The sequence below is a fragment of the Scyliorhinus torazame genome, chromosome 17, assembly GCF_047496885.1.
Source record: "Scyliorhinus torazame isolate Kashiwa2021f chromosome 17, sScyTor2.1, whole genome shotgun sequence".
In the NCBI taxonomy this organism is placed as follows: Eukaryota; Metazoa; Chordata; class Chondrichthyes; order Carcharhiniformes; family Scyliorhinidae; genus Scyliorhinus; species Scyliorhinus torazame.
In genome coordinates, this window is record NC_092723.1 from 106,583,222 (window position 1) to 106,606,806 (window position 23,585).

The following is a 23,585-nucleotide window of genomic DNA, read 5'->3' on the forward strand; positions in this document are numbered from 1 at the left end:
AGCATTTTCTGCCTAACTTTATGCGTGTGGTTCTCTCAGCCCTGGAGGCTGCAAAGTGCAGATTGACATTCTGCTGTTGTTAAATTACACAGGCGGCTTTGCATACTGTTACAAGCCGTGATGCATATCGTGGGCCAACTGGTCGTGTCGGGGAAACTTTGAGTGCAATCGAGAACGTCAGAGACAAGATTGCAAGCTAAACCCGGGTTCCCAAGGCAACTGTTCCACTGTGGGCGAGCTGTAAAGCTAGTTTTGAACATTCATTTCACTTTGTGCTGGAATGCCTAGCAGGCATCAGGGAGCTCGTGCACTTAGTTTTACTTTGTGAACATTTTTTCGAAGACCCGTCCAGTATCCATGAGGCACTCAAGGGAAACATGAGGCCAAGGAGGCATGGCGGGGGAGGGTGTTGAAGTGTTGGTCTTCAATGCAGACAGTCCTATCTCTTCTCCTTTTATGAGATTGTTCTGACTGAATTCACAGCCACAGGCTAAACAGAGCTTCCTGTGTTTGGCACATCTCCCCACCCATCCTTTTCCCCCTCCCTCCTGCTTTGTCTGGTCAGTAATCCGGTCTCAATCTTTGTCTGGTCAGTAATCCAGTCCCACGTGGTCCCAATCCTTCTTTATATCTGCTTCCCAGCAGATGTGAGTCCAAGGTCCTCAGTGCACAGCTACATCATAACAGACACAATGACTTTAAGGGTGAGTATGAAGTTTTAAACATCTCCAGCTGCACAACTGAACTACTTATTGATTTAAAAGTGCACCTTGTCCTCAGCATTATGTTTGTTCGTACACTGTTAAAAGGGCAATGTGAGGTGTATTCCGTAATTAAACTCCTTGATCTCCGTTACGCTGTGCTTTGATTAAGTCAAAATGCTTTCTAGCCGAAATCAGAGAGTGGAAGTCGATACTTCAACCCCAGAAAAGTCTGAGAATAAATGGAAGAAAAATAAATCAAAATGTCAGGAGGGAAGAAACGGGAACGTTTCTCAGAATTGAACAGGAACCTAAATAGTTTAATTGTTGGCTTTTTCTAGTGAGAGTTTTCAAATTTAAATTCAACATTAATTACAGTTGGCTAATAATGCTCGGGTTGCATCTGTATGCAGTATTAACATGTAAATAACAGCTTTAAGTAGCAGCTGTACATGCATGCATGCAGCCCAGGATCTCAAGGAAAATTCTACTGGATTTAAGGATGCCAAGACAGGTAGGAAAGTATGTTGTGAAGAGGACATAAGGAGGTTGCAGACAGATATGGATAGGTTGAGTGAGTGGGCAAAAAATTTGGCAGATGGAGAATAATGTGGGAAAGTGTGAAGTTGGTCGCTTTGACAGGAAGAATGGAAAAACAGAGTATTACTTAATTGGAGAACGAATGCAGAATTCCAAAGTGCAGAGGGATCTAGGTGTTCTTGTGCATGAGTCACAAAAAGTTAGCATGCAGGCCAAGCAAGTAATTAATAAGGCAAATGGAATTCTATCCTTTATTACCAAAGGAATTGGAACATAAAAGTAAGGATGCTATACTTCATTTATACGGGGCCAAATCTCAAATATTGTGTGCAGTTTTGGTCTCCATCTTTTGAGGAAGAATGTAAATGCTGGAGGTGGTTCAGGGGAGGTTTACTAGATTAATCACTGGAATGAGCAGGTCGTATTATAAGGAAAGATTGGACAGACTGGGCTTGTTTCCACTGGAGTGTAGAAAAGAGAGAGGTGACTTGATTGAAGTATATAAGATCCTGAATGGTCTGGACAAGGTGGATATGCAAAGGATGTTTCCTCTTGTGAGTGAGTCCAGGACTAGGGGGCACGGTTTTAAAATTAGGGGTCGCCCTTTTTGGTTAGAGGTAAGGAGAAATGAGGGGCAGCATGGTAGCATAGTGGTTAGCACAGCTCCAGGGTTCCAGATTTGATTCCCGGCTGGGTCACTGTCTATGCAGACACGTTCTCGGTGTCTGGGTTTCCTCCGGGTGCTCCGATTTCCTCCCACAGTCCAAAGATATGCGGGTTAGGTGGATTGGCAATGCTAAATTGCCGTTAGTGTCCAAAAAATGTGAAGTGGGGTTACTGGGTTACGGGAATAGGGTAGATACGTGGGCTTCAGAAGGGTGCTCTTTGTAAGGGCCAATGCAGACTCAATGGGCCGAATGGCCTCCTTCTGCACTGTAAATTCTATGCAATCTTTTCTCTCAGAGGATTGTGCGACTTTGGAACTCTGCCTCAGAAGGCAGTGGAGGCAGGGCCACTGAATATTTTTAAGACGGAGGTAAATAGATTCTTGTTAGGCGAGGGGGTTAAAGGCTAGCGGGTTGGAAGGGAATGTGGAATTTGAAATACATACAAAGCAGTCATACATACATACATACATAGAAAATACAGCACAGAACAGGCCCTTCGGCCCACGATGTTGTGCCGAACCTTTGTCCTAGATTATCATTAAATTTACAGTGCAGAAGGAGGCCATTCGGCCCCCTGAGTCTGCACCAGCTCTTGGAAAGAGCACCCTACCCAAACTCAACACCTCCACCCAACACCAAGGGCAATTTGGACATTAAGGGCAATTTATCATTGGCCAATTCACCTTACCCGCACATCTTTGGACTGTGGGAGGAAACCGGAGCACCCGGAGGAAACCCACGCAGACACGGGGAGGACGTGCAGACGCCGCACAGACAATGACCCAAGCCGGAATCGAACCTGGGACCATGGATCTGTGAAGCAATTGTGCTATCCACAATGCTACCGTGCTGCCCTTAAGAACAAATAAATCTACACTATATCATTTTCCCGTAATCCATGTACCTATCCAACAGCTGCTTGAAGGTCCCGAATGTTTCCGACTCAACTACTTCCACAGGCAGTGCATTCCATGCCCCCACTACTCTCTGGGTAAAGAACCTACATCTGATATCCCTCCTATATCTTCCACCTTTCACCTTAAATTTATGTCCCCTTGTAATGGTGTGTTCCACCTGGGGAAAAAGTCTCTGACTGTCTACTCTATCTATTCCCCTGATCATCTTACAAACCTCTATCAAGTCGCCCCTCATCCTTCGCCGTTCTAATGAGAAAAGGCCTAGCACCTTCAACCTTTCCTCGTAAGACCTACTCTCCATTCCAGGCAACATCCTGGTAAATCTTCTTTGCAACTTTTCCAGAGCTTCCACATCCTTCCTAAAATGAGGCGACCAGAACTGTACACAGTACTCCAAATGTGGCCTTACCAAAGTTTTGTACAGCTGCATCATCACCTCACGGCTCTTAAATTCAATCCCTCTGTTAATGAACGCGAGCACACCATAGGCCTTCTTCACAGCTCTATCCACTTGAGTGGCAACTTTCAAAGATGTATGAACATAGACCCCAAGGTCTCTTTGCTCCTCCACATTGCCAAGAACTCTACCGTTAACCCTGTATTCCGCATTCATATTTGTCCTTCCAAAATGGACAACCTCACACTTTTCAGGGTTAAACTCCATCTGCCACTTCTCAGCCCAGCTCTGCATCCTATCTATGTCTCTTTGCAGCCAACAACAGCCCTCCTTACTATCCACAACTCCACCAATCTTCATATCGTCTGCAAATTTACTGACCCACCCTTCAACTCCCTCATCCAAGTCATTAATGAAAATCACAAACAGCAGAGGACCCAGAACTGATCCCTGCGGTACACCACTGGTAACTGGGATCCAGGCTGAATATTTGCCATCCACCACCACTCTCTGACTTCTATCGGTTAGCCAGTTCGTTATCCAACTGGCCAAATTTCCCACTATCCCATGCCTCCTTACTTTGTGCAGAAGCCTACCATGGGGAACTTTATCAAATGCAGTCATGATCTTATTGAATGACGGAGCAGGCACAGGGACCAATTGGCCTACTTCTGCTCTTATTTTGGATGGTCCTATGACACCACAGGTCAGTCATTTCCATCCAGAGCCCCATCCTCAACTCCCGAGTGTAGGATTTGTTGTTGCTGCATCACCATTCATCTTTGGAAGTATTTTGTGAGTCCTGTCTATTGGAGGAAAGTTTCTTCTGAAAACCTGTGACTGACTAATATAAAACTAGGGCTGACCCCTAGAGCAGATGGCACAAAACATGAGAACATTGTGAACTGACTGTGAGGAGGATAGGGTTGGGCTTTCACGAGGTCATAGACAGGCTGGTGGAATGGGCATTCACGTGACAGATGAAATTCAATGCAGAGATGTGAGCAATGATACATTTTGGGAGGAAGACTGTTTCTAAATGCGATGCAGCAACAGAGGGATCTAGAATACGTGTGCACAAATCACTGGCAGGACAGATTGAGCAAGCAATGAATAAGCCATACGGGATCTTTTATAAATAGGCATAGAGTGTGAAAACCAGGTGCTTATGATGAACTGTTGTGGAGCACTGGTTCAGCCTGAACTGGAGTATTGTGTTCAATTCTAGGCATCGCACTTTAGGAATGTTGTGACGTTAGAGAGGATGCAGAAAATATTTACAAGAAAGCTTCTGGGGATGAGAGACTTCAGATACGTAGATAGATGGGGAGGCGGTGGTGTGGTGGTATGGTGGACTTGTAATCCAGAGATGAAATTAAATGAAAATCGCTTATTGTCACAAGTAGGCTTCAAATGAAGTTACTGTGAAAAGCCCCTAGTCGCCACATTCCGGCGCCTTTTCGGGGAGGCTGGTACGGGAATCCAGGGTAATGCTCTGGGGACCCGTGTACGAATCCCACCATTCAATACAAAAAGAAATCTGGAATTAAAACTCTAATGATGACCATGAAATCATTTGCCGATTGTTGTAGAAACCCACCTGGTTCACTAATGTCCTTCAGGGAAGGAAATCTGCCATCCTTACCCGGTCTGGCCTACATGTGACTCCAGAGCCACACAGCGATGTGGTTGACTCTGAACTGCCCCCACTGAAATGGCCCAGCAAGTCATTCAGTTCAAAGGCAATTGGGGATGGGCAACAAATGCTGGTCCGGACGGCCACATCCCAAGAACGAATAAAAAAAGAAAAAGGAGATGGGAGGAGCTGGGCCTGTTCTCCTTAGAGAAGAGCAGTTTGAGAGGAGAATCGATCGAGGAGTTCAAAATCATGAGGGATCTGGATAGCGGACATCGTGAAAAACTGTCCTGATTGACTAAAGGGTCGGGAAACAGAGGACAATGATTTAAGATGATTGACAAAAGAACTAAAGGCGAGATGAGGGAATGTGTTTTTTTAAAGCAGTAGGATCCGGAATGCACTGCCTGAGTGTGTGGTACAGGCAGATTCATTCAAGGCTTTCAAAAGGAAGTTTGATTATAATCTGTCGAGAAAAGGTCTGCAGGTCGTGTAGGAAAAAGGTGGGGAAGTAAGACTAGCTGAGTTGCGCTTGCCGAGAGCCAGCGTGGATATGATGGGCCGAATGGCCTCTTTCTGTGTTGTAACCATTTCCTGATACTATGATTCTGTGGCCGGAATTTTCCTGCTGGAGTCAATGGAGTTTAAAACAGCTCGCCACATTTTATGGTTCTGGCTCTGGGCGAGAGGTCCATACAATTCTGCCCAATGAATGGGGATGCCTGATAATTTCCAAATGTGTGTGGACATGATTTTTATAACAAAGGTTTGCGTCTTCGACAGAAAGAAAATAACGTATTTATTTGGACCTTTGACCTCCGGACCAAAATGTTTTGCAGTCAGTTAAATATTTACGTGAAATGTAGTCATCTTGACAGGAAGGAAATATGGCAGCAAATTTGCATGCAGCAAAATCCTCACAAATATCAAAGAACAAAGAAGAGTACAGCACAGGAACAGGCCCTTCAGCCCTCCAAGCCTGCGCCGACCATGCTGCCCGTCTAAACCAAAATCTTCTACACATCCTGGGTCCGTATCCCTCTATTCCCATCCTATTCAGGTATTTGTCAAGATGCCCATTAAACGTCACTATCGTCCCTGCTTCCACCACCTCCTCCAGCAGCGAGTTCCAGGCACCCACTACCCTCTGTGTAAAAAAACATGTCTCGTACATCTCCTCTAAACCTTGCCCCTCGCACCTTAAACCTATGCCCCCTAGTAATTGACCCCTCTACCCTGGGAAAAAGTCTCTGACTATCCACCTGTCTATGCCCCTCATAATTTTGTAGACCGCTATCAGGTCGACCCTCAACTTCCGTCGTTCCAGTGAGAACAAACCAAGTTTATTAAACCGCTCCTCATAGATAATGCCCTCCATACCAGGCAACAGTCTGGTAAATCTCTTCTGCACCCTCTCTAAAGCCTCCACATCCTTCTGGTAGTGTGGCGACCAGAACTGAACTCTACTCGAAGTGTGGCCTAACTAAAGTTCTATACGGTGGCAACATGACTTTGCCAATTTTTATACTCAATGCCCCGACCAATGAAGATAAGCATGCCGTATGCCTTCTTGACTACCTTCTCCACCTGTGTTGCCCCTTTCAGTGACCTGTGGACCTGTACACCTAGATCCTTCTGACTGTCAATACTCTTGAGGGTTCTACCATTCACTGTATATTCCCTACCTGTATTAGACCTTCCAAAATGCATTACCTCACATTTGTCTGGATTAAACCCCATCTCTCCGCCCAACTCTCCAGAGGATCTAAATCCTGCTGTATCCTCTGACAGTCCTCATCGCTATCCGCAATTTCACCAACCTTTGTGTCATCCGCAAATTTACTAATCAGACTAGTTACATTTTCCTCAATCATTTATATATACTACGAACAGCAACGGTCCCAGCACTGATCCCTGCGGAACACCACTAGTCACAGCCCTCCAATAAGAAAAGCACCCTTCCATTGCTACTCTCTGCCTTCTATGACCTAGCCAGTTCTGTATCCACCGTGCCAGCTCACCTCTGATCCCGTGTGACTTCACCTTTTGTACCAGTCTGCCATGAAGGACCTTGTCAAAGGCCTTACTGAAGTCCATATAGACAACATCCACTGCCCTACCTGCACCAATCATCTTTGTGACCTCCTCGAAAAACTCTATCAAGTTAGTGAGACACGACCTCCCCTTCACAAAACCATGCTGCCTCTCACTAATACGTCCATTTACTTCCAAATGGGAGTAGATCCTGTCTCGAAGAATTCTCTCCAGTAATTTCCCTACCACTGAAGTAAGGCTCACCGGCCTGTAGTTCCCTGGATTATCCTTGCTACCCTTCTTAAACAAAGGAACAACATTGGCTATTCTCCAGTCCTCCGGGACATCACCTGACGACATCACCTCAATTATCAAAGATTACATGATTTTTTGTGACATTTATTGAGAGATTAAAAAATTGGTCTTCTCTTCTTTGTGGAATCCTTTTGTGTCCAGCTGAGAGAGAAGACAGGGCCACAATTTAATGTCCTATCCAAAAGCGAATGCTCCCAGCAATGCAGGGCTCCCTCACTGCTGCACGGTCAAGGCCAACCTATTTATGTTCAAATCTGTGGAGTGGGCCTAACCCGGCCCTTTTGACTCCAAAGTGAGCGTGCCACCAATGAGCAACAGCAGACTGTTACCTACAACAGTTCAATGATTGGCTTTTGTCATGAACACGCATCAGAGTTCAAGCCAACATTTAATGCTGATCTTAACCACATCCAAGTTTGAATTTTGTAAAAATATGGACATTGAAGGAACAGGAGTCACGACTGATCTTTTAGCTCAGCCCTACTTCATAGAATTCCTACAGTGCTGAAGGAGGCTATTCGATCCATCTGGTCTGCACCTTATTTAGGCCCACACCCCCACTGTATCCCAGTAAACTCACCTAATCTACACATCCTTGGACACTAAGGGGCAACCTGAGGGTTATAATTTAAGATTATGCCCAATTGAGTCTAGTTATGAGGCCAAGAGTGTCCATCAGAGACCTTGTTACAGTATGAAGTAGAATATCAACTTGACAAACTCCAGGGCTGGATTTCTCACAATGCATAGAACTTTGTAAACTGGGAAAGACCTGTGGATGTGGGAGAGTGCCTGTGTGGGTGTGTTTACATTTCTTAAATAAGGGCGTCCTTAATCATCTTGAAATTTTGGCATGCATATATGAATTCTATGTGATTGTTGTTTGGGAAAACAATATGGACCATTTACTATCACAAATGAGCTATTTTTGATGGAGTCCAACCCATTATGTTTATCAAGAAGCTCAATTTCATCTATAGGAAGCTGGCAAATCCACTGTTGTTCTTTCTGGGTCTATTTAATTGAAACTATTTTCTTTAATTACATTTTTAATGCCTTTTGTTGTTTTTAATTTGCTAAAATCAGTGACAGCATTGCAAATTCATGCTTATATTATGCTTTTCCATTAACTCCCCTCTCTTATAGTGACACTGAGTCCATGCTGGGGTATTGTTCTACCTGAGGCAGACTATAATACCTTTCTAAATCACGATCCTTTATGTGTGAACATTCTCAATGAGCATTGATAGATCATTAAATCAAAGGAACATCACAGCCAATCCAAAGCCTGTGCGCATTCAATGACCATAAAATACGCACACATACACATATTTTATGACACCCTGGGCCAGGAATGGTCAATTCCAGCTCCACTTGACAAATACCCAAAGTCTTTGGCCCTTGGCTGCCCAATAATTACAGTCACCAGGTTTGTAAATGTAAACACAATTACCTTTTTATTTACAAGAACTATAATGAAATCTGCATCAAATACAACTGTCTAACTATTATCTAATTCCTAAGCCCCCACTTTAACTTTCTCCCACCCTCTATACACGTACACACACAAGACAGACAAGCACAGGGGAGGAGAGTAATTAACATAATAAGTAAAAGGAAAAAAGAGTCTTTGTCTCAGATGGCAGTCTTTAAGCAGACCTTCTTTCAAAGTAAGCTTTCTGATCCAGGTCTCTGTTTGTAGCCTGTAATAGTTTTCACTGTTGATGCATCCAGGTCTCTGGAGTTTCAGATATAAAGCAACTCACAACATTTCTGGAGAGGCGGAGAGAGAATGAGGGAAGGACATTACCCTGAGTGTCCAGGATTCAAATTGAGCTCTTTCGGTCTCTGAAAATCAATCCACTCAGGCAGGATCCAATCACCACCTGTTTCCGGGCAGAGTAAGGCCTTTTGGCCAATTCACGGGCCACCAGACAATCGATCAAACCGAGTCCCATCCCATCTCTCGGGTGCTGAAAAATCTGGGTCATGCTGTCCAAAGCTAGCACCATATACTATTTTGCAACTTCTTGAATTCCTCATTCTCTCTGCTGCTTGACTTAAAGATGCATGTTCATTAAGCATCTATGGATCAAAAATGATAACGGCAAAAATAAAGAAAGGGGAAATAAGAGAATCATCAGGAAGGACCTCTACAACTTAGACACACACATGTATGCACACATATACATATACACACATGTACATACACAGACAAGCACATGCAGACACGCACATGCAAGCACACAAACATACACGCACAGACACATACATACACACTTCTAATGGGTAAACCAACAAAGGACACTGGGTGAGATAGGCTGGACCAAAATCCTGGAGCTCCCTCCCTAACAGCACTACGATTCTGCGTTGTCGCGCGTCCTGAAGGCCGCCTTGGAGAACGCTTACCCGGAGATCAGAGGCTGAATGCCCTTGACTGCTGAAGTGTTCCCCGACTGGAAGGGAACATTCCTGCCTGGTGATTGTCGCGCGCTGTCCGTTCATTCGTTGTCGCAGCGTCTGCATGGTCTCGCCAATACAAGACGCTGCAACAACGAATGAATGGACATCGCGCAACAATCACCAGGCAGGAATGTTCCCTTCCAGTCGGGGAACACTTCAGCAGTCAAGGGCATTCAGCCTCTGATCTCCGGGTAAGCGTTCTCCAAGGCGGCCTTCAGGCCGCGCGACAACGCAAAATCGCCGAGCAGAAACTTATAGCCAAGTTCCGCACACATGAGTGCGGCCTCAACCGGGACCTGGGATTCATGTCGCATTACATTCATCCCCCACCATCTGGCCTGCGAAATCCTACCAACTGTCCTGGCTTGACACAATTCACACCTCTTTAACCTGGGGTTACCCCATCTCTGGATCTGTAAAGATTTAATCACCTGCTAATGGTCGCATTCCAAGCATTGTCTGGCATCTTTGAATTTGTCTATATATATGTTTCTGGAACATACCTCTTCATTCACCTGAGGAAGGAGCAGCGCTCCGAAAGCTAGTGACATCGAAACAAACCTGTTGGACTTTAACCTGGTGTTGTAAGACTTTGTACTGTGCTCACCCCAGTCCAATGCCGGCATCTCCACATCCTATTCTGTAAGGTAAGAGGGGATGGAGGCTAGGCCAGTTGCATGCTCCTCCTGTGGGATGTGGGTGGTGACGGATACCATCGGTGTCCCCGCTGACTATACCTGCGGGAAGTGCACCCAACTCCAACTCCTCAGAGACCGTGTTAGGGAACTGGAGCTGGAGCTGGATGAACTTTGGATCATCTGGGAGGCAGAGGGGGTTATAGAGAAGAGTTACATGGAAGTAACCACACTCAAGGTCCAGGACAAGAGTAGCTGGGTTACAGTCAGGGGAAAGAAAACAAACAGGCAGACAGTGCAGGGATCTCTCGTGGCCGTTTCCCTTCAAAACAAGTATACCGTTTTGGATGCTGTTGGGGGTGGGGGAGGATGATCTACCGGGGGAAGGCCCTAGCGGCCAGGTCTCTGGCACCGAGTCTGGCTCTGGGGCTCAGAAGGGAAGGGGGGGAGAATAGAAAAGCAATAGTAATAGGAGATTCAATAGTTAGGGGCATAGATAGGAGATTCTGTGGTCGCGAGCGAGACTCCCAGAAGGTATGTTGCCTCCAGGGTGCCAGGGCCAGGGATGTCTCAGATCGTGTCTTCAGGATCCTTAAGGGGGAGGGGGAGCAGCCAGAAGTCGTGGTGCACATTGGTACCACCGACGAAGGTAGGAAAAGGGGTGTGGATGTAATAAACAAGTTTAGGAAGTTAGGCTGGAAGTTAAAAGCCAGGACAGTCAAAGTTGTCATCTCTGGTTTGTTGCCGGTGCCACGCGATAGCGAGGCGAGGAATAGGGAGAGAGTGCAGTTGAACATGTAGCTGCAGAAATGGTGTAGGAGGGAGGGCTTCAGGTATTTGGATAATTGGAGTGCATTCTGGGGAAGGTGGGACCTGTACAAGCAGGACGGGTCGCATCTGAACCAGAGGGGCACCAGTATCCTGGGAGGGAGGTTTTCTAGTATACTTCGGGAGGGTTTAAACTGATTTGGCTGGGGAATGGGAACCAGATTTGTAGTCCAGCAACTAAGATAGCCCACATTCAGGACGCCAAAGCATGTAGTGAGGCAGTAAGGAAGGGAACACTGACGAAGGAGAGTACTTGCAGGCACGGAGATGGGTTGAAGTGTGGATACTTCAACGCAAGAAGCATCAGGAATAAGGCAGGTGAACTTAAGGCATGGATCGGTACTTGGGACTACGATGTGGTGGCCATCACGGAAACTTGGATAGCAGAGGGGCAGAAATGGTTGTTGGAGGTCCCTGGTTATAGATGGTTCAATAAGATTAGGGAGGGTGGTAAAAGGGGTGGGGAGAGGGTGGCATTGTTAATTAGAGATAGTATAACAGCTGCAGAAAGGCAGTTTGAGGAGTATCAGCCTACTGAGGTAGTATGGGTTGAAGTCAGAAATAGGAATGGAGCAGTCACCTTGTTGGGAGTTTTCTATAGGCCCCCCAATAGTAGCAGAGATGTGGAGGAACAGATTGGGAAACAGATTTTGGAAAGGTGCAGAAGTCACAGGGTAGTAGTCATGGGTGACTTCAACTTCCCAAACATTGAGTGGAAACTCTTTAGATCAAATAGTTTGGATGGGGTGGTGTTTGTGCAGTGTGTCCAGGAAGCTTTTCTAACACAGTATGTAGATTGTCCGACCAGAGGGGAGGCATATTGGATTTGGTACTTGGTAATGAACCAGGGCAAGTGATAGATTTGTTAGTGGGGGAGCATTTTGTAGATAGTGACCACAATTCTGTGACTTTCACTTTAGTAATGGAGAGGGATAGGTGCGTGCAACAGGGCAAGGTTTACAATTGGGGGAAGGGTAAATATGATGTTGTCAGAGAAGAATTGAAGTGCATAAGTTGGGAACATAGGCTGTCAGGGAAGGACACAAGTGAAATGTGGAACTTGTTCAAGGAACAGGTACTACATGTCCATGATATGCACGTCCCTGTCAGGCAGGGGAGAGATGGTCGAGTGAGGGAACCATGGTTGACAAGAGAGGTTGAATGTCTTGTTAAGAGGAAGAAGGAGACTTATGTAAGGCTGAGGAAACAAGGTTCAGACAGGGCGCTGGAGGGATACAAGATAGCCAGGAGGGAACTAAAGAAAGGGATTAGGAGAGCTAAGAGAGGGCATGAACAATCTTTGGCGGGTAGGATCAAGGAAAACCCCAAAGCCTTTTATACATATGTGAGAAATATGAGAATGACTAGAGCGAGGGTAGGTCCGATCAAGGACAGTAGCGGGGGATTGTGTATGGAGTCTGAAGAGATAGGAGAGGTCTTGAACGAGTACTTTTCTTCTGTATTTACAAATGAGAGGGGCCATATTGTTGGAGAGGACAGTGTGAAACAGATTGGTAAGCTCGAGGAAATACTTGTTAGGAAGGAAGATGTGTTGGGCATTTTGAAAAACTTGAGGATAGACAAGTCCCCTGGGCCTGACAGGATATATCCAAGGATTCTATGGGAAGCAAGAGAAGAAATTGCAGAGCCGTTGGCAATGATCTTTTCGTCCTCACTGTCAACAGGGGTGGTACCAGGGGATTGGAGAGTGGCGAATGTCGTGCCCCTGTTCAAAAAAGGGACTAGGGATAACCCTGGGAATTACAGGCCAGTTAGTCTTACTTCGGTGCTAGGCAAAGTAATGGAAATGGTACTGAGGGATAGGATTTCTGAGCATCTGAAAAGACACTGCTTGATTAGGGATAGTCAGCATGGATTTGTGAGGGGTAGGTCTTGCCTTACAAGTCTTATTGAATTCTTTGAGGAGGTGACCAAGCATGTGGATGAAGGTAAAGCAGTGGATGTAGTGTACATGGATTTTAGTAAGGCATTTGATAAGGTTCCCCATGGTAGGCTTCTGCAGAAAGTAAGGAGGCATGGGATAGTGGGAAATTTGGCCAGTTGGATAACAAACTGGCTAACCGATAGAAGTTAGAGAGTGGGGGTGGATGGCAAATATTCAGCCTGGATCCCAGTTACCAGTGGCGTACCGCAGGGATCCGTTCTGGGTCCTCTGCTGTTTGTGATTTTCATTAATGACTTGGATGAGGGAGTTGAAGGGTGGGTCAGTAAATCTGCAGACGATACAAAGATTGGTGGAGTTGTGGATAGTGAGGAGGGCTGTTGTTGGCTGCAAAGAGACATAGATAGGATGCAGAGCTGGGCTGAGAAGTGGCAGGTGGAGTTTAACCCCGAAAAGTGTGAGGTTGTCCATTTTGGAAGGACAAATATGAATGCGGAATGCAGGGTTAACGGTAGGGTTCTTAGTAATGTGGAGGAGCAGCGAGATCTTGGGGTCTATGTTCATACATCTTTGAAAGTTGCCACTCAAGTGGATAGAGCTGTGAAGAAGGCCTATGCTGTGTTAGCGTTCATTAACAGAGGGATTGAATTTAAGAGCCGTGAGGTGATGATGCAGCTGTACAAAACCTTGGTAAGGCCACATTTTGAGTACTGTGCACAGTTCTGGCCGCCTCATTTTAGGAAGGATGTGGAAGCTTTGGAAAAGGCGCAAAGGAGATTTACCAGGATGTTGCCTGGAATGGAGAGTAGGTCTTACGAGGAAAGGTTGAGGGTGCTAGGCCTTTTCTCATTAGAACGGATAAGAATGAGGGGCAACTTGATAGAGGTTTATAAGATGATCAGGGGAATAGAAAGAGTAGACAGTCAGAGACTTTTTCCCCGGGTGGAACAAACCATTACAAGGGGACATAAATTTAAGGTGAATGGTGGAAGATATAGGGAGGATGTCAGAGGTAGGTTCTTTACCCAGAGAGAAGTGGGGGCATGGAATGCACTGCCTGTGGAAGTAGTTGAGTCGGAAACATTAGGGACCTTCAAGCAGCTATTGGATAGGTACATGGATCACGGTAGAATGATATAGTGTAGATTAATTTGTTCTTAAGGGCAGCATGGTAGCATTTTGGATAGCACAATTGCTTTGCAGTACCGGGTTCGGTTCCGGCTTGGGTCACTGTCTGTGCGGAGTCTGCACGTTCTCCCTGTGTGTGCGTGGGTTTCCTCCGGGTGCTCCGGTTTCCTCCCACGGTCCAAGGATGTGCAGGTTAGGTGGATTGGCCATGATAAATTGCCCTTAGTGTCCAAAATTGCTCTTAGTGTTGGGTGGGGTTACTGGGTATTGGGGATAGGGTGGAGGTGTTGACCTTGGGTAGGCTCTTTCCAAGAGCCGGTGCAGACTTGATGGGCCGAATGGCAATCTATGATTAATCTGGGACAAAGGTTCGGCACAACATGGTGGGCCGAAGGGCCTGTTCTGTGCTCTATTTTTCTCTGTTCTATGTTCAAGGGCAATTAATGCTGGATTAGCAAACAACACCCACATCCCAGAAATGACTTTAAAAAAACATGCAATTTCGCAATTCAAGTTCTGCAATTTCATTCTCGCCCCTGAAGCAGTTTGAATTTTCATGCTGAATTACAACTGCTTAAACATCACATTGTTGGAAAATTTCATTTGGCTTCCGGGATGTAAGAAATATCTGGATGTTGAAGCTCCCATTACTGTGAGGCAGAAGCTAAATCAGTCTTTCTCCTCTAAAATGGAATGAGCAGCGCAGAAGTCCACACATCATTGTCTGCTCGAATGGGAATGAAAGCAAAGCTTCCCTCAGGCCTCTGTATAAGGTTTGAGCCAGCAACTTTGCTTTCTCATCAGTGAAGTTGGAGCTCACTCGGGCGCTGAATATATTAAAATATTAGCTCAGACACCGACCTGAGTACTTCCAATTATGCTTCAAATCTATGATTTTTGAAGTTTTCTTGCACACATTTCATTTAATGCAGATTTGAAAATATTTTGCCTGTGTCAAATCAGAATTTAATATATTCATTGCCATCAGATATATTTTTGCTTCTACTAATGCACAAATTTAGAGAGATGAACTGAATGACTTAATACATGACAACTATCTTCAAGCTGTGGAACTATCTAGGCACTATACTCTTCAATGTTAAATTTAAATGTTTTTTAAAGTACCCAATTCATTTTCTTTTACAATTAAGGCGCAAATTTAGCCTGGCCAATCCACCTATCTTGCACATCTTTGTGTCCTGGGGGTGAGACCCACGCAGACACAGGGAGAACCTGCAAACTGCACACGGACAGTGACCCGGGGCCGGGATCGAACCTGGGATCTTGGCGCCGTGAGGCAGCGGTGCTAACCATTGTGCCACCGTGCCACCCCTCTCTTCAATGTTACTTTAATTGATTGTTTTTTATTACTCACATTAGTTGAAAGACAATCATATAATTATTCATTCACAGTCTGTTATTATACACTCCTCAATATATTAGATGTCTTCCAAGCTCCCAGGTTGTAATTTTCCAACATTATCCAATCGTGCAAAATCGTATTGAAACAAAGGAACATATTTGAAAATTAGGATGGAAAAAGACTATTGATGCTGTTAGCAAACAGACTTGAATCAATATTTTCTGCGTTAACTCTTAGTTACCAGGAGTAGTGTGGGAAGGTGGGAAGCTCTGATAAAATCACAGAGAACCATGTCGGATCAGCTACCCAATGCTTCCTGCCGTCGGGAATTTTAGCCAACGGCGGAACCAAATGTGGAGAGGCTGCCCACTCAAAAGAGGTGGAAAGCCAATCTCCATCATTAAAGGCTCACTTAGGAACCGTTTAATGGCGCTGTCATCATTTTGCCCATGGTGGATTGTCCTACCTGCCACACCACATGTGGAGACTCCTGCCAGCAAAATGGGGGCGACCTCCGAGTGACAGTCTAGCCAGTAAGGATTTATGAGGCAGAGGGCAAAGGAGTGGGAGCAGCTGGACCCAACAATTTCCTGGGAAAATGGATTAGCCGGGGAGAAAATGAAATGTGCATAATTGCTTATTTAAAGAGAAGTGGATTGTTTTAATAAAATGCTGTTAACCTTTCTGTTTGTGGGCAGTTTGAAGCTATGTGTCCTGAGGGCCTGTGTCCCGGTTGGAATGTGACTCTGAAGGGTGAACCAACCTCGGAAGCCAAAAGGTAATTGAAGAGTGTGATGTCTGCCACCATCATGATACATTTTCATAGCTGACACAACCCCATGCTGCCATCAAGTGAAGTGAAACCGATCCATGTCATTACACAGCAGACCCCTTCCGCTCACACATCTGCAGAAATTAGAGATTTTTCTGCAGATGAGCTGGTGTTCCACTCAGAACCTCCATAGAACATAGAACATGGAACATTACAGCGCAGTATAGGCCCTTCGGCCCTCGATGTTGCGCCAACCTGTGAAACCAATTTAAAGCCCATCTACACTATTCCCTTATCATCCATATGTTTATCCAATGACCATTTAAATGCCCTTAATGTTGGCGAGTCCACTACTGTTGCAGGCAGGGCATTCCACGCCCTTACTACTCTCTGAGTAAAGAACCTACCTCTGACATCTGTCCTATATCTATCTCCCCTCAATTTAAAGCTATGTCCCCTCATGCTAGCCATCACCATCTGAGGAAAAAGGCTCTCACTGTCCACCCTATCTAATCCTCTGATCATCTTGTATGCCTCAATTAAGTCACCTCTTAACCTTCTTCTCTCTAACAAAACCAGCCTTAAGTCCCTCATAAGATCTTCCCTCCATACCAGGCAACATCCTGGTAAATCTCCTCTGCACCCTTTCCAATGCTTCCACATACATCCCATAATGCGCCGACCAGAATTGCACGCAATACTCCAAATGCGGCCGCACAAGAGTTTTGTACAGCTGCAAAATGACCTCATGGCTCCGAAACTCAATCCCTCTACCAATAAAAGCTAACACACCGTACGCCTTCTTAACAACCCTCTCAACCTGGGTGGCAACGTTCAGGGATCTATGTACATGGACACCGAGATTTCTCTGCTCATCCACACTACATCCATTCAGCAGCCGATTCTGGAAGGATGCGTGTGTGGATATGAGGTGAGGGCAGAGGGAGACCAGACTCTGCTCCTCCAAAGCTCAAATTACTTGCAGAAACCCACTTTTGAGGTATGCGCTTCGCATTCTTTTTCTCACCTCTTCACCTTCCCTCTTCCCTTCATCTCAATATATTTTCTCATTCTCTTCTTCGCCCTTTGACACAAAGGAGAGAAACAAGGATGGCCTTTCAGCCATCTTGCAACCATCAGCTAGAGAGCATGAGGCATGGGCGTAGAAATCATAGAATCCCTACAATGCAGAAGGAGGCCATTTGGCCCATCGAGTCAGCACCGACTCTTCGAATGAACACTCCACCCATGCCCTTCCCGCCCTACCCCCGCAACCCCTAACCTAACCTGCACATCCACCTACCCCGTGCATCTTTGGACTGTGAGAGGAAACCAGAGTACCTGAAGGAAACCAATGCAGACACGGGGAGAACATACAAACTCCACACAGACAGTCAACTCAAGGCCAGAATTGACCACTGTACCACCATGCTGCCCCAGTCTGGGACATGGAGAAAAATGGGGGTCTCCCAAATACCCGGTGACAAAATTCAATATCCACACAGCCACGTAGTGTACTCTCATGATGTCCTGATAACAGCAGTAAATCTAATATGATCCTGTGCACAATGATCACTTAAAACATTCTTACCTTGACCATCCTCATTCATGTCTTTAATTTCTCACAGGGCATTAAAGTGGGATGCAGGAGGTGGTGCAGTTAGGATGAGGAGCGAGAGGAGTGGAGACCTTCTGAGGGTGCACCATCATTCAGACCATGCAGTAACTCAGATACTCACGCTTGACTAGGACTAACAAGGTGGCATGGTGACACAATGGTTAGCACTGCTGCCTCACAGTGCCAGGGTTCCGACTTTGGTGATTGTCTGTGTGGAGTTTGCACTTTCTCTCTGTGTCTGCGTGGGTTTCCTCCGGGTGCTCCGGTTTCTTCACAGTCCAAAGATGTGCAGGTTAGGTTGATTGGCCATACTAAATTGCCCCTTAGTGTCCAAGGATGTGTAGGTTAGGTGGGGCTACGAGGATAAGGCAGGGAGTGGGCATAGGTAGGGAGGGTCGGTGCAGATTCAATGGGCTGAATGGCCTCCTTCTGCACAGTAGGGATCCTATTCTATTCTAAGGCAGATAGTTGGGTTTTGACCTGGTGACTCACATCAGATGTGAGCAAGAGCACATCATGTAGAAAGGAGCAGCTGTGGAGGCCACACAATGCTCAAGGCTCTTCTCTGGGCATACGAGTTGTGATGGATAGGGTACCCCTGGAGCCACACCATATATTGGGAGGTGTTCAGGCTGCATCATGCAGGTAGATTGGAGGAGGCCATGTTCAGCATGTGCAGCACGATGTCACAGGCCTTTACCATGTTGTACTCACATGGAAAGAGTGGCCGCCTGCAGGGAGCATAAAACATGTCAATCAAAAGTGTGCAGGAAAGGTCTCATCAATGGCTTGCACACTGTCTGTGAGTGGAATGTTCTGGTAATTGTTTATTTTCTTCAGTGGGACCCATTCCCAATCCAGCTGCGCTGTGTGTCTGCAGTGCTCCGGAGCAATCTTCCAAAAGGTGGCCTCCTAATTGGTCACCTGCACCATCCAAGCAAGGACAGCGGGTGGGTTCACAGGACTGCTGGCCCAATCAGAGGACCTGCGCCATTGGAAGGCCAGCATCCTCATGAGGAGGGGTCAGGGCTGCTCAGGCAGAAAGGGGAGAGCAGGAAATAGAACATAGAACATAGAAAATACAGCACAGAACAGGCCCTTCGGCCCACGATGTTGTGCCGAACCTTTGTCCTAGATTAATCATAGATTATCATTGAATTTACAGTGCAGAAGGAGGCCATTCGGCCCTTTGAGTCTGCACCGGCTCTTGGAAAGAGCACCATACCCAAACTCAACACCTCCACCCAACACCAAGGGCAATTTGGACATTAAGGGCAATTTATCATTGGCCAATTCACCTAACCCGCACATCTTTGGACTGTGGGAGGAAACCGGAGCACCCGGAGGAAACCCACGCAGACACAGGGAGGACGTGCAGACTCCGCACAGACAATGACCCAAGCCGGAATCGAACCTGGGACCATGGAGCTGTGAAGCAATTGCGTTATCCACAATGCTACCGTGCTGCCCTTAAGAACAAATAAATCTACACTATATCATTTTACCGTCATCCATGTACCTATCTAATAGCTGCTTGAAGGTCCCTAATGTTTCCGACTCAACTACTTCCACAGGCAGTGCATTCCATGCCCCCACTACTCTCTGGGTAAAGAACCTACCTCTGATATCCCTCCTATATCTTCCACCTTTCACCTTAAATTTATGTCCCCTTGTAATGGTGTGTTCCACCCGGGGAAAAAGTCTCTGACTGTCTATCTATTCCCCTGATCATCTTATAAACCTCTATCAAGTCGCCCCTCATCCTTCTCCGCTCTAATGAGAAAAGGCCTAGCACCCTCAACCTTTCCTCGTAAGACCTACTCTCCATTCCAGGCAACATCCTGGTAAATCTTCTTTGCACCTTTTCCAGAGCTTCCACATCCTTCCTAAAATGAGGCGACCAGAACTGTACACAGTACTCCAAATGTGGCCTTACCAAAGTTTTGTAGGGCTGCATCATCACCTCACGGCTCTTAAATTCAATCCCTCTGTTAATGAACGCGAGCACACCATAGGCCTTCTTCACAGCTCTATCCACTTGAGTGGCAACTTTCAAAGATGTATGAACATAGACCCCAAGATCTCTCTGCTCCTCCACATTGCCAAGAACTCTACCGTTAACCCTATATTCCGCATTCATATTTGTCCTTCCAAAATGGACAACCTCACACTTTTGTGAAATGTGCCGGAACTCTCAAAATGAACTGGGCCGAGCTGGTAGGCGCTGTTTGGACTGCGGGTGTAGCTTTTACCACCCATGGTGCCATCATTGGGGCACAGAGACTCTGGCTCCAAAGACATCCTGACCTGCCACCAGGAGGCAACCCCCACAGGCTCAGCACTACACGAGAGGCAGCTCCATTGCCCGAAATTCCCAATGGAATTCTCCCCATTCCCCTTCATTAGGCTCCCAATTGATGGTTTGGGATACAGCTATTACCAGGTGAGTAGCTGCTGCCAATATTCATCCAGCTCTAGCAAGATTACTCAACAATTCCGATCTTCAAGTTTACTCTCAGTCCCGACTTCCAAATCCACCTCCTTGGGACCAGAAAGATTCTTCCCTCAGAGTTCCACCTTAATGAGGAAGAATTATATCCCAGTTGTGGTCATTAACATCCCATTCATCTGCAGCTCACTTTGAACAGTGATGTCTGGCTGGGACACAAAATAATGTTGAAAGGTTGAAAGGGTCTTGGAGTGGGGAACTTCGGTCAAAGCACTCCCCTAAGCATGCAGGTACAGCAGGTGGTGAAGAAGGCAGATGGTCTGATGACCTTTATAGTGGGAGGATTCAAGTACAGGAGCAGGGATGTCTTGCTGCAATTATACAGGCCCTTGGTGAGGCCACCCCTGGAATATTGGGCGCGATTCTCCAATGCCATGCCGGTTGGGAGAATCGGCGATCGCGCCATTTTTCCACACTACGCCGGTCCGACGCCCTTCCGCGATTCACCCAAGCGGCGAGATCGGCCCCGTCTAGTTCTGCGCGGCACAGGTCGGAGAATCACCCAAGACACCCAAAATGGCGATTCTCCGCTACCCCCGCTATTCTCCGGCCTGGATGGGCCGAAGTCCCGACGGTGTGACTCCAGTTCACGCCGTCGCCGTTCACACCTGGTGGATAAAGTCGTCAGCCAGTCGTGCTGGCTGACGCTGAGCAGTGAGGAGCGGAGCGGACTTTCCCGGAGCTCCTGCAGCCTGGGTCGGCTTCCCCGAGAACGCTGCGGCCAACGAGGGGGTGGGAGGGTGGGTGAGGGAGAGTGTGGAGGTGGGAGGGGAGGGGGGGGGGGGGGGGAGTGTGTGGTGGTGGGAGGGTGGGTGAGGGAGAGTGTGGAGGTGGGAGGGGAGGGGAGGGGGGGGGAAGTGTGTGGAGGGGGGGGGAAGTGTGTGGTGGTGGGAGGGTGGGTGAGGGAGAGTGTGGAGGTGGGAGGGGAGGGGGGGGGAAGTGTGTGGTGGTGGGAGGGGGGTGAGGGAGGGTGTGGAGGTGGGAGGGGGGTGAGGGAGGGAGTGGAGGTGAGAGGGGGGTGAGGGAGAGTGTGGAGGTGGGAGGGGAGGGGGGGGGAAGTGTGTGGTGGTGGGAGGGGGGTGAGGGAGGGTGTGGAGGTGGGAGGGGGGTGAGGGAGGGAGTGGAGGTGAGAGGGGGGTGAGGGAGAGCGTGGAGGTGGGGGGGGGGAAGTGTGTGGAGGGGGGTGAGGGAGGGAGTGGAGGTGGGAGGGGGGGTGGTGGAGGTGGGAGAGGGTGGTGGAGGTGGGAGGGGGTGAGGGAGGGAGGGATTGCAGGTGGGAGGGGGGGGTGAGGGAGAGTGTGGAGGGTGTCGTCCATTCGCGGATGCCACATGTCAGCCGCCCTGATATGGCAGGACGGTGACGAGGACACGGCCGCAGGTTGTCGTGTGGCTGATGGGCACAGGCGACTGGCACACTGGTGAGGAGGACGGTGTGAACTTACCGTTGGACGCAGACAGTGACCAGGTGTCAGGCATCTGCAGTGCGACCAGGCCACCGGGGCACACAGGTATCCCATGCAACCCGGCTGGCGAGGTGTGGAAGAACCTCCGTGTAACATGTTGTTTCTCTGCCCCCCCCACCACCCTCCTGCAGGTCACCGTGTATGCCAACCAGACAGCGATGTTCACTGCCGTGGTTGGAGCCGCAGCTCTGGAGTTTGCCATCCGGCAGCGTAGAGTCAGACGGCCCACAGTGGCTGCAGATGCAGCGGTTGCTGCTGCAGCAGAGGGGATGGCCGCGGAGTGGCCCGTCGCCGCTGCGCAGGCCGCAGGCGCTCAGGCCCGGAATGTCCAGGGGGATGCCGAGGGGAACATTGACCCCCCGACGGCGAGGAATGCACAGGGGGCGGGCACTGATATTGAAGTGCTTGGGGGAGGGGGGAGGAGGAGCCACTGATGGTGGTGCCAGGGCGCCACAGGCGTCCAGCAAGGCCGAGGGTGTACCGTGACAGAATGTCATTCGAGGCCCTACCGGACATCACATGCAGGAGGAGACTACGGTTCAGCAGGGAGACGGTCGCACATATATGCCAGCTCGTGGCGCACCTCGCACCACGTGGAATGGGAGGAGGACACGCGATACCGGTCTCCGTCAAGGTGACGGCCCTAAACTTTTACGCTACCGGTTCCTTCCAGGCGCCGAGCAGGGACCTATCCGGGATCTCACAGGCATCGGTCCACAGGTGCATCAGGGCCATGACTGACGCCTTTTACGCCATCGTGGACAGGTACATTAAATTCCCCGAGGACCGAGCACAGCAGGAAGCACGGGTACGTGGATTCGCCAAGGTGGCCGGGATACCGATAGTCCAGGGTGTCGTCGACGGTGTGCACGTCCCCATGCGCCCGCCTGCAGACAATAGGGAAGTGTTCATGAACAGGAAGGGCGCGTACTCCATGAACATTCAGGTGGTGTGCGACCCCCACATGAAGATCATGCACGTGTGTGCAAAGTACCCCGGGAGTGTGCATGACGCCTACATTCTGGCACAGTTTTTCATCCCCGCAATGTTCGATGGATGCCCCCCCCCGGCTGAGGGGCTGGTTGCTGAGCGACAGGGGCTATCCGTTGAGGTCATGGCTGCTGACGCCAATACGGAGGCCTCAGACCAACGCGGAGAGCCTATACAACGAGGCCCATGCAGCAACCAGGAGTGTGGTGGAGCGGTGCTTCGGGCTGCTGAAGATGAGATTCAGATGCCTGGACCGCTCCGGAGGGGCCTTGCAGTACCGGCCCGACAGGGTCGGTCGCATAGTTGTGGTCTGCTGTGCGATGCACAACATTGCCATGCAGAGGGAGATCCACTGGCGGAGGAGTCGGAGGGAGGACCCGACGGCACCGGAGCTAACGCAAACGAAGGGGAGGAGGATGGCGTGCATCAGGGTGAGGGGAGGGGCGCAGGACACAGACACTGCCCGGCTGCTCGTTACGTCCAGGAGGCTGCACGACGGCACCGCCGCGGACAGCGGGCACGCAACGCGTTGGTGGCCGCACGGGTCACGCACTGTGGGGGTGGGATTCGCTGAACACTGCCACTTGCACCGTCACTCCTGCACACGGGCACCACACAGCACCCACCACCCCCGCGCCGGGTTCACGGCACCAATTCCACATCACCTTACCACTGCGGCACTACGGGATTACACAACATTGATGA

At 48.3% G+C, this 23,585-nt stretch overlaps 1 protein-coding gene across 1 annotated transcript in view; it reads left to right on the top strand.

The window, feature by feature from the left end:
* The first annotated feature begins 225 nt into the window (after positions 1–225).
* The window catches only part of grifin (galectin-related inter-fiber protein), a 49,373-nt gene continuing 26,013 nt past the window's right edge, over positions 226–23,585 (top strand). The window contains exons 1-2 of the mRNA XM_072480834.1: positions 226–704; positions 16,227–16,306. Coding sequence (XP_072336935.1) covers positions 693–704; positions 16,227–16,306 — 92 coding nt within the window. The 5' untranslated portion in view covers positions 226–692. The remainder of the gene's footprint in view (positions 705–16,226; positions 16,307–23,585) is intronic.